At 36.1% G+C, this 12,115-nt stretch overlaps 2 protein-coding genes across 8 annotated transcripts in view; one reads left to right on the top strand and one right to left on the bottom strand.

Annotated features, from left to right (window-relative positions):
* LOC120422898 (multidrug resistance-associated protein 1) overlaps positions 1 to 11,057 on the bottom strand; it is a 52,025-nt gene extending 40,968 nt beyond the window's left edge. For 6 of the 7 annotated variants that reach the window (XM_039586462.2, XM_039586460.2, XM_039586461.2 and 3 more), the window contains exon 1: positions 10,914 to 11,056. The gene's annotated coding sequence lies outside the window, so the exon portion shown is untranslated. Of the gene's footprint in view, positions 1 to 10,913 lie in introns of all 7 variants that reach the window. The other variant, XM_052707206.1, reaches the window with a different exon arrangement.
* Positions 11 to 12,115, top strand: part of LOC120422902 (PIH1 domain-containing protein 1) — a 20,589-nt gene continuing 8,484 nt past the window's right edge. Inside the window, exons 1-2 of the mRNA XM_039586467.2 lie at positions 11 to 188; positions 269 to 368. Of these exons, the coding sequence (XP_039442401.1) occupies positions 117 to 188; positions 269 to 368 (172 nt within the window). The 5' untranslated portion in view covers positions 11 to 116. The remainder of the gene's footprint in view (positions 189 to 268; positions 369 to 12,115) is intronic.

Below are 12,115 nucleotides of genomic sequence, written 5' to 3' on the forward strand. Positions count from 1 at the left end.
GTTCTCCACACCGCGCGGTTTGTTTTCCGCGAGTGTCCGCCGTCGTCGCAAGTTGTGTTTTGTGGAAGTTTCGCGAAAGTTTCAAGAGTTTTCCTGGAAAGTGATTCCGTGTGAAAATGGCCAAAGCTCGGACCACCTTTCTCGAGGCGGACTCGTCCCTGATGGAGCGCAATCTGCGTTTTGTGCGGGTAAGTTCGAGAAAGAAGGAGATCTTGTTCTAGCGGTCGTAAAACTGCTGACTCAATGCTGGTTTCTCTTTGTTTTGTAGGATGAAGCGCAAGAGGAGTTCAACAACATGTTCGGACCGATCGTCGAGCAGGCCCAGGACATCAGTGCCGGGCGGAGCAAGATTGTGAAACCGTTGCCAGGTGAGTTTTAATGAGTATAATCAATGTCGTATTCTAGCTAGGCTTGAGATGGTCTCTAATTTGTGCGAACAAAAATTTACAATTCTGGGGCAACATTTGAAAACGGCGCATAAGTATTTTGACAGGTAGCTGTTTAACAAAACCCGCAGTAGCTGGAAAACTATTGTTCTCTCGAATAGCATGCTTAAAACAAAAGAAAAATGATTAAATTTTTGGGCGAACTTCTATCTTCTAACTTTTAACATCAAATTCGTGTTCTGCCATCCTTTTTTATCTAAATTTGAATGATTGATTGAATTACAAATTTCCGAAAAATCAAAAAGCAAAGCAACAAATGCCCTCGATCCTTTAGCAAAAAATTGAAAAAAAAAATAGAATTTCAACAATTTTAAAAAGAAACAATTGTTTGGCCCTTGATACGGCAGTAATTTGAAGATGCTCCCTTTAAGTCTGAGCCACTATAACTCTAGGCAACTGCTACATAGGTCATCCTTGTGGCCCTGTTGGTTAACAAATCAAATCAAATTATAAAAAGAAAAAATTAAAAAAAAACAAATTTAAGGAGGTTTTGATGAACTAATTATATTTTTTTAAATTAGAAATAAAATATAGAAATTATAAATTTACAAAAAAAAAATTTAAATTTAACATTCTTAAATCCATTATTTTGAAAAAAAAAATTGATACAATTTGTATTCGAACTGAAACATGAAAAAAAAATTCAATTCGGAAAATCGAATCACGATTTTTTTTCACGCAATTCACTGCCATTCTACGCATAATTGTCCCATGTCAGTTTTGGACGATTTTGACTTTTTGACATTTTTAAGTTCAGTTTGATGTGTACTTTAAGAAAAACACATAAAATTTGGTACTTTGTTCAGAAACTCATTAAAAACAACATCAAGTCTGTTTGTCCCATAATTAAACTTCTACGCATAATTGTCCCGTCAAGTATTTTCTTACACGGAATCATTATTTTTACAAACCATTATATCTTGTTTACCTGTTTTATAGCAAGAGAATCACAAATAAGTGTGATAAACTGCTAACTGGGGCGATTAGGGGCACATAGGCCGAATATAACTCACGGGACAATTATTTTTATTTATTTATTTTTTTTTTTTTGGGAGGGTGATCCAGCCGCACATCGTTGATGTCGAAACCTCTAAACTGGGCCCTCGTCCTGTCACGTCCGTCAGTAGTCTTGTCGTACATTACAACTAGAACCAGATCTGCCAATGAAATAGTACACTTCGACCAAATAAACACTGACGCTGTATGGATCTGACTCTAGAATAAATGCACAGTTGTGTGTTATTCATAAGTCCAAAATGTTCAATTATTCATATAAGTCCAAATATTCATTTGCGGATAGCTACCTAACTTGAATTGAATACAAGATTTAAAGCAACCTATCCGAAAGCTACTCTTATCTCAAATCCCCGACATTTTAATTATTAACCAAAAAAAAAACGTTTCTTTTAAAACCTGTCTAGCTTCTTTTAAAAAAAAAAAAACAAAAAAAATAACAGTTGATATTTTACAAGTCGTGAATTGAAAAAGAGACGACCATTTGTTCGTCAGAATTCTAGTAGATCCTCGATTCGCAACAATGGTCGATACAATCATAATCCGACAACCGTTAGTTCAACAGATCAACGAATTTAGTCCGATATCATTTCACTATTGATTGATCGAGACTCTATGGAAATTTTGACAAATCAGAATGGTTTTTATGCTACTTGAATGAAAATCACCGATTCTGATAGAATTACTAAATTCACTGTTACTAATTTTGTCCCTAAATAACTAAAGGCAAAGTATAAAAAGTTGATATTTATAGTTAAAATCCTAAATTCTACAAACACTATTTTTTTAAACCCGCATCCTAACCTGACACCCACATTAAGATAGGGAAAAATCACATATGTAGCGGTTCATTGTACAAATGTGATATTTCCACTATCAGAGAACCTCCTTGTCTCGATGACAGCTTACCGGCCATCGATTAAGCCCTGAGACTACGCCAAAGTGGGTTCTCGCAGCATGAAGTGGTGTCCATGTGTAAACATGGAAGCTTCAGCAATATACTGAACACTTCGATTTTAATTCCACATCGAATCAAATCATACTCTTTGCCAAACAAGCATCAAACCTATGACACTCATTATGACAAAGCCCAGGGAATATAACTCACGGGACAATTATGCGTAGAAACACAGAAATCGGTCGAAAAATTTCAACCGCGTTTTTCTCAGTTGCACTTTTTTGAACATGGGACAATTATGCGTAGAACGGCAGTTCAGGTCTCTAATCTAATCTGATTTTCGGCATTTAAGGACATACAAATTGAGATTTCAAGAATTTTTTTTTTAGAATTAAGAATTCAAGAATTTAAGAATTTTAAAATTTAGGAATTTAAGAATTTCAGAATTTTAGAAAACAAAATACGCGGTAGGGTACTACCCTGGTCGTTCGCTGTGAGTGTTCGATTGCCGGCACTCTGTTGAAGGTTCGGCTATGGGTAGTATGCTTATTAATTTTGCGACATCTCATACCCTTAATGTCGTGACGGTTGAACAAGGGCGTCTGTGTGATGTGTCCCTACACCTGTTACAAATTTCCGTTGCTTTGGGGGGTTGGGAAATTTCTTTTGATATAAGCACTGGTATTTGTAACAACAAAATTCGTACAAAAAAACATATGTACGTGGGTGTACAGATTACTGAACATAAGATGACGATTTGTTTGATCAAGCGTACACCTGTGAACTGGACCAAGCCGCCGGCGGGTATGAGAATTATTCATTCATTCATTCATTAAGAATTTCAGAATTTCAGAATTTCAGAATTTTTGAATTTCAGAATTTCAGAATTTAGAAATTTAAGAATTTAAGAATTTAAGAATTTAAGAATTTAAGAATTTAAGAATTTAAGAATTTAAGAATTTAAGAATTTAAGAATTTAAGAATTTAAGAATTTAAGAATTTAAGAATTTAAGAATTTAAGAATTTAAGAATTTAAGAATTTAAGAATTTAAGAATTTAAGAATTTAAGAATTTAAGAATTTAAGAATTTAAGAATTTAAGAATTTAAGAATTTAAGAATTTAAGAATTTAAGAATTTAAGAATTTAAGAATTTAAGAATTTAAGAATTTAAGAATTTAAGAATTTAAGAATTTAAGAATTTAAGAATTTAAGAATTTAAGAATTTAAGAATTTAAGAATTTAAGAATTTAAGAATTTAAGAATTTAAGAATTTAAGAATTTAAGAATTTAAGAATTTAAGAATTTAAGAATTTAAGAATTTAAGAATTTAAGAATTTAAGAATTTAAGAATTTAAGAATTTAAGAATTTAAGAATTTAAGAATTTAAGAATTTAAGAATTTAAGAATTTAAGAATTTAAGAATTTAAGAATTTAAGAATTTAAGAATTTAAGAATTTAAGGATTTAAGAATTAAAGAATTTAAGAATTTAAGAATTTAAGAATTTAAGAATTTAAGAATTTAAGAATTTAAGAATTTAAGAATTTAAGAATTTAAGAATTTAAGAATTTAAGAATTTAAGAATTTGAGAATTTAAGAATTTAAGAATTTAAGAATTTAAGAATTTAAGAAGTAAAGAATTTAAGAATTTAAGCATTCATAATTTCAGAACACAAATTAAAACTTAAAATTAAAAAAAAAACAAAAAATCAACAATTTAAAAGTTTAAGGATATAAGAATAAAGAATTGACAAAAGAAGAATGATCATCAACCATTAAATTGAACAATCGATGCTAACCCTAAAAATACAGCTCGATTTATTATCAGTATGTATTCTCTAGAGTCAAGAGCCGATAACGTTCAAAGTTTCTGTACCGCGCTATCATCAACAGCACCATAAAATCAAATCAAATTTTATCCAATTTCATAATTTAAATCTCTTGATTCCAAATCGTCACAATTAGCGCAAACCAGCACGACCGTCCACCGCCGAAACCGGTTAACCTTGCGCCTTGAGCGCGTTCTTTATCAGTCATTTGGCGTGAAGACTCCACACCAAAATTTGACACCGTCCGTCCGACGACGCGTAATCCGACTATCACGCAGGCGCTGCTGACGATGACAATGGGGGCCTTCTGTTTGTAAATAAATAATCTACCGCACGCAATCTTTTCGTTATCTCTGGGACACATGAGTACATACAAAGACTTTTCATAAGTTATAACACTGGCATGCATTCGTTATCAGTTACAATTACAACTGGCAAATAATGGCGTTAAATTGTACCAGCTCAAGGCTGTTGCCGGCTTTGATTACGTTTGAAAACGTTTGCCTAGAAAATGTGCTTATTTAAAAAAAAAAAAAAACTTTTTTGAAAATATGTAGACACATTATGATTGATTGAGTTGAACATATCAAAATTATTTTTCGGTTTACGTTATGAATAAAAGAGGGAAACAAATGTTGCGTACTTTGCAAAATATCTAACTCCTACAAAAATAGACAATCAATTGCTCATATAGAGTTCTTTCTCTATTTCGCAACTCTAAGCAATGGAAAAAAATCTTGTTCGGACATGTTTCGCTCAAATACTATTAAATAGCCCTGACAATAAATCGGACAATACATCACCACATGCCAAAAACTTCTCGTCATTGCGCAATGAGTCAAGTCCTGGCTGATAACTGCGTGCTGATGGTCCATGCCAGAAGATTTACTTATCATGAGAAACGACACACGTGTTGTCGAAGTGTTATTGGAGTGAGTTTGCCCATAGATTCTATCGAGATGTTAAAACAGCAAATTGGATTCAATATACGATCAGTTACTCTACAGCAGATGAGTTACCCAGGCAGGAAATATATTAAACAAAACCATCACCATTTGTACACAAAAGATACGCCCTTTAAATTCTCGTGGAATCGCCCAGCTTGACTCGCTTGACTCACATTGATCGACACTTGAAGCGCCCTTGGTGGTGGAATAATTTTTTTGCACAACATTTATTTAATTTTTTGTATCAAGCTATTTGTAACATTATAAAAGTGAAAAGCCCTTTGTATAAGTTAAACTTAAATGCTTATAACTTTTGATAGGGTTGTTAGATCTTCAAACGTTTGGGTTCTTCACAGTCTTTTAGTTACTTTTATAAAAATGTATTTCAAAAATGTTGCTTTTCACAACATATTACTAATTTGAAGGTTTTTATGCGCTCTTTCGATTGAATTTTGGCCCGAAACCCGGAACTCAAAGCCTGATTTTGAAGCTCTTTTTCTGAAATACTTGTGCGATGCCTGTATCCGCTCTTAAAAATTTGTGTCTTCCATCATTGGAAAACCGCTCGTAAAACCCACAATTTTTATATTTCAGATTTGTAGCCATGGGGTCGGAGACGAACATTTTATTTTTCGATTCACAATTTTCCACCAATAAATGTGGTCCAAGCCGTTTTTAGAGGTAGTTTTGGACTATTTTACAGATAACACCATCAAATTTCAAGAATTCAGTTTCAAACAAAAAGCCATTCGAAAACATGCGCCATAAACTGCTTGGGCCCAAAATTTGAAGCTTTTCCAAAATGTATTTCCAGAGATACAGCCATATTTTTTTCGTCTTATTTTTACCTTATTTTTTCCTATTAAATTGTTGGTATAAACAGAATCATATACTGAACATCAAATTCGAAGTCCCGGCACGTTCGTCGTCAAGTCGAAGCATAAACGCCAGCAAATTTACCCTTGCGCGTTATACGCTGCTCGTGAAAGTGTTCTTTTTGGCTTCTCATAAGAGATCGACAAAGTGCAATAGCGATACATATTTTTTTAAGTTAATCATAGAGTAACATTAAAGACTGAGCACCCTTAATTTTTTTCTAATGATGTCAATCCAATATGTTTTTCTTAATTAAATTTTAATACCTTGCGACCCATAATGTACCTCTGAAATAAAAAAAAATGGCACTCGAAATTTAGCCTAAAAATATTCGACGCTTTAGGTCAAATTCTCACTGGGTGGTATCATTATGTTTCTGAAAAAATAATTGCACCTATTTATCAGCCACATCCCCGAATGCCATTTCCCCGAAGTGACACTTACGCCAAACTCCGTTTATTTTAATTTAATTTTCACGAATTTTCATATCACCTAATCATCATTTTCGCTAAAGCCTTTTTCCATGACTAACAGTTTTTTTTCTTTCTCAATTTTACCGAACAAACAGCTTTTTTGGGTATGCTGTTGATTCAATGTTGTAAATTGGGCAGTAGAGCCCTTTGTAAATTTTTATGAACAACGGTAAGAAACACGATTGATTAGTGCGCTGACCGCGGGGACGCGCTGTCTTGTTTTTGCATGCTCATTTTCATTTCTTTTGTGTCGCTGGGGTGCGTGGTTATTATATATAGGTGAAGGGATTTTATTAAATGATCATTATATTGCATTATTATATTTAATTGATTATATAACCACACTATATTTTACACTTAACACATTAAACAAAACACATATGAAACTGTAAACAGGAGCGTTTGGTACGGTATGTCCACGCATCCTTCCTCCCCTGTAGATTCTGTGAAATGTGCTCCGTTCACAGAATCTGTCTCTGCGGTTAATGCAACGCAGTAGGCCTGGCCGCTTTAATTTATGCAATACATCTTCGGGGTTACTCAAGTGTACTGCAATAATTAATATTGACAAGAAAGAACTTGGAGCGTAATCTAACCCCAAGTTCTTCCAGGATGCTTTCTTCGGACTGGCTGCGCTTGTGTTCGATTAGATTAGAGATTAGATTAGACAACGGTACGAAACACGATTAAAAACCATTTCTGATAACTTTTTTTTTCATTTTTATGCAAAAAAAAAAAGTTTTTGACAAGACAACATTTTTTCGATTGATCAACTATGGTCCCTTTGGAACAAGCTGTCAAGTTGTAGCTTTTCTGCCAAGAAAGGCCGTGAAGTGATTTTTTAAAAATTGAATTAAACATCAATTTTAAATCCTTTGCGGTTGTTCAAATAAATAAAATTTGTACCAGCCTTATGTACCTATTTGTTCGAATTTGGGTTCTTGAACAAAATTCGAAAAAAGACAAATTTCCTTGCAAATTTCTCAAAAACAACATCTAATAATCTTATCTAATCGAAACTTCGGATAATCGGGGCTTCGGATAATCGAGTCTGGACTGTAATTGGTTCCTAAAATTAAGCTTGAATTTCTGGAGTTTTTTTTTTTTTAAAGGACCAATAAACCAAATTTCCAGTTTTTGCTTTTTGGGTGTTTTTAAAACCGCCTTGAGTCAGGGGTATTGAAAAACACCCAAAAAGCAAAAACTGAAAATTTGGTTTATTGGACCTTTTCAAAAAAAACTCCTGATTTAAGCTATATCGTTGTGATCGTGGGTCTCGTGGCGCAGGGGTAGCGGCTTCGGCTGCCGATCCCGATGATGCTATGAGACGCGGGTTCGATTCCCGCCTTATCCACTGAGCTTCTATCGGATGGTGAAGTAAAACGTCGGTCCCGGTTTCTCCTGTCTCGTCAGAGGCGCTGGAGCAGAAATCCCACGTTAGAGGAAGGCCATGCCCCGGGGGGCGTAGTGCCAATAGTTTCGTTTTCGTTGTGAACAATAATATCACAAATTCAAGCTTAATTTTAGGACCCAATTACAGTCCAGACTCGATTATGCGAAGCCTCGATTATCCGAAGTTTCGATTATCCGAAGTTTCGATTAGATAAGATTATTAGATGTTGTTTTTGAGAAATTTGCAAGGAAATTTGTCTTTTTCGAATTTTGTTCAAGAACCCAAAAATCGAACAAATAGGTACATGAGGCCGGTACAAATTTTATTTATAGTTTTTGTTGATTATACTTTTCGCCAAATCCCAAACCAGCAATGTGAATAAAATGATCAGTGTGAACGGGGTTCTGTACTACGAAAATCGCACGTTATGTTTTTTGAATCATAAAAAATAACAAAACTTCTCTTGCATTATTATTATCATATCTATAAGAAAAAAGTATTTGTTTTGAGAATATATAAAAAAAAGTTCATTGTATTTGAATCAATAGTACCAAACCTTACAACACCCCTTCCCCCCTTAAATGCTACGTCTGTTCTGAATGAAGCCAAAAAGAAAGTTGATCATTCAAGGCCAATACGAACCTTTCAAGAAATATTACATGTCTTTGGACTATTTTTGATCACCGTTATTTTTATGATTACGGGTTTTGATTGATATTTTTCAATCAAAACCCGTAATCATCATCAAATATTACATGTAGTTTAATGTGATAAAAATTGCCATCAAATTTTTTCTTATAAAATGATATTTCCGCTTGACCGCGTTCGGGGAAATGGCATTCAGAGAAATGACTAGTCAGGACTATGACTAATCGGGTAAGTGGCATTCGGGATTGTGGCCCGTTCGGGAAAATGGCATTCGGGGATGTGGACGATTAGGGGAAATGGGAAATTCGGGGAAATGACTATTAGAGGAAATGTCCCTTCGGTAATATGGGTTTCAGGGAAATGGCATAGATTCGAAAAAATAACCCTATGGGGCAAAGCTAATCTCCCCTTATGTCCAAAATGATTTGTCAAACAATGAAAATGTTAGATTTTTAGAGCTCTAAAAGTTACTTTTGTCTAAAACTTTACCCTGAATTTATACTTTCAAAAAAAAAAAAATTGTTATGATTTGCTAAGATGCTTTCAAATAAATTTGGTAGTAGAGAGTATAGATTTTGAGATAAAATCTAGATTAAATTTTCAAAACAACCTATCCTATACAAATAGGACCTTTTGAAAATTTAATCTAGAAATGTTGGTGTATTCGAAAAAGTTACTTGAATTGGCAAGCCTAACAATTTTCTAGAAGACAAAAATCCCAAAAAAAACCTGAAAAGTTAGATTTTTAAAACCACCCTAATTTTCAGCCAAACCAAAGAGGTGGTCCCTTTTCATTTTCAACAACTCTCACGCTCTCACGCACACTAGCACCCCATTTGTTTTGCTGGCGGGTACAAAATTTAACCTCAATCTTTTTCGTGTACGTACACACAATACATGCGCACGTAGATAACTCTATGTTTACATGACAGCTGGACGTTTGTTTGCATCAGGATTCCTATCTCTTTCTAGCAAAAGTTTTTTGTCAGGCGACTTCTAGCTGGTTTTTTTGACTGACTGCCCGATATGTCAGCCAACATACTTCGCAGAGCTGTGACAGCTACAGCTCGATCATTGTTTGCATCAGGACACTGTGACGAGGAGTTCGTCATTTTTGAGTTAAATTATATTTTTTTCACTGGGCTTAGAAAGCCTTGTACACCAAAACTCCAAAACATAACCATTTTTCGGAAAAAAAAATCACTTTATTTTGCGATCTGGACCACTGTGCAATGCTTTGACGACCAGAAATTGGTTGAAAAAAAGCATGTTCAAACTTCGCTACTAATAAATGAATACAACGCTTAGGTCAAATTAAGAGCAACATGTACTCTAGAGAGCATAAATTTAAATCTTTTCAAATTCTTCAAAAATCGAGAACTAGGAACTATCCACGATGAGAGCAAACCGTCCAGTCCTGGAAAAACCCAGCCAAGCCACACTGAACAGTTCCGAAATCCATACACGGCACGAGCTGTCCCACGCTGCCTGCTGCCCCTAAACCCAAGCAAATTCCTGTCTCTATTATCAAAACAAACACACAAAGCCTCTCGTGCCGCGCGCGCAAAGTGCTTTCAAACGCTAGACCAATATTTAAACCTCCGCGACAAGCCGGCCGGCCGGCCAACCAGCACAACCACGAATGAGAACCGAAGCGTTTCCGAAAAAAACCCGCACAATCATGTTCTGCGCTTGGACAAATCACACTTTTCTACTTTTTTTTCGGGTAGTGACCATCCAGGTCATAAATAACGTCGAGAACGCTTGAATTGTGAGGTATTCATTCCCTTTTTCAACAATAAATGAAGTCTCGCTACAGGCCCTCTCTAATTACGACCACACCACATCGAGTGTGTGTGATGATGATGACGACGACCGTCAACAAGCACTTGGTCCAAATTGCGGTCCAAATCCGGTTTTTCTTTTTTCGTTTTTTGGTGAAAGAGATTAACCAAGCATCACGTCATCTCCGCGCGTTGAAGCACCTGCGGTTAACCAACCTGTCCTATGAGATCGCGACCGGCCGGGGAACGGGGTCAATAGGGTGTCACCAACGGACCCGTGGGATGACCCGGCGTTTATCCTAATCAATACGCGTCCGGGTACGTACACCAATTAAAACTAATAATCGCTTAGATTCACTCTAATCAACAAGTATCTCTCTCTTCACAGAATCGGCCTTTCTATTTTTGCCTACGGTCGCTCGATTCGCGCGCGCGGTGCAATTGACCGATTACGCAATGGCTTCGCCGACGACGACGACGACTCAATGATCAATCAGAAGCCATCAACCAAATCTGATGACACAGTTACCACTCGGATACTGCAACTCCACACACTGTAGAACCCCCAACCAGACCAAGAACTTCACACGAGAGACTTTGACCTACCCGCAAACGACAAAAAACAACCTCGTAGTACTCCCGCGCGACCGAACCGTTCACGGCAAGCTCCAGCGAAGAACTGTAAAGCGCGACGCGTTCACCAACAGGCTAAGCCGAAAACCACACACCACAACCCCCTCCGGATTGATGAGCTCACCAGTCTGGTGAACATGATGACGCAATTGGGCCGTGCGACGTTTCGTGTACAGTCACGTCGCGCGTGGTTTGTTTGTTGCGGCCCCACGTCGCGGCCCCTGTTGCTAGATGAGAAGGCACTTTTTGTCGCTTCGAGAGGCTTCCCGGCGGAAACAAAAACGGTTTGGTGTTGTGTATCCACCATTCATCATTTTGTTTGGCGGGATGTGGGTGGAAGTGGGAGAAATGAGCTCGCTCTGTGTGATTGTGATATGGTTTGTCGTTAGGGATAGCGATTACGCTAAGCTGGTGATTCAGATAATAGCTTGATTATAACTATTAAAAAAATTAGTTGCAGTTGTTAGATTTGGGTAAAGGTTCATTTTCTGATCTATTTGGTGTCATTGGAAACAATCAGGATATTGAACAAGATCAAATAAGAAATAATAAGAAAATCTCTTAAACATCGAGCTTGCATTATTGCATCAAATATGAGCTTCACACTTTGCGATTGATTCTGTCCCATTTGATTCAGCTGGACCTGATTTTTCCCACAAAACAAACCAATCTTCAAAGGTCTGAACAGAGCTCTCTAGAAGGTAAAACAAATATGAGATTTCCCAAAAAAAAGTATCAAGGTCGTCTAAATATTGGTCCCACATCGAAAAATATCAAAAATTGAAGAAGTGCTTCGAATCGATGAAAGCGTTTTCTCAGGTTTTTACCTAATTTGCCTGAAATTTTCAACTGAAGGAGGTATTAGCTATGGGTATTTCTCCGCCAACTCACACAGCAGTTGCCTCGACCCCTCTTCGATTTGCGTGAAACTTTGTCCTAAGGGGTAACTTTTGTCCCTGATCACGAATCCGAGGTCCTTTTTTTTGATATCTCGTGACGGAGGGGCGGTACGACCCCTTCTATTTTTGAACATACCAAAAAGAGGTGTTTTTCAATCATTTGCAGCCTGAAACGGTCATGAGATAGAAATTTGGTGTCAAAAGGACTTTATGTAAAATATACGCCCGATTTGATGGCATTCTCAAAATTCCGAAAAAACGTATTTTTCATCAGAA

Source organism: Culex pipiens, chromosome 2 (assembly GCF_016801865.2).
Source record: "Culex pipiens pallens isolate TS chromosome 2, TS_CPP_V2, whole genome shotgun sequence".
Lineage (NCBI taxonomy): Eukaryota > Metazoa > Arthropoda > Insecta > Diptera > Culicidae > Culex > Culex pipiens.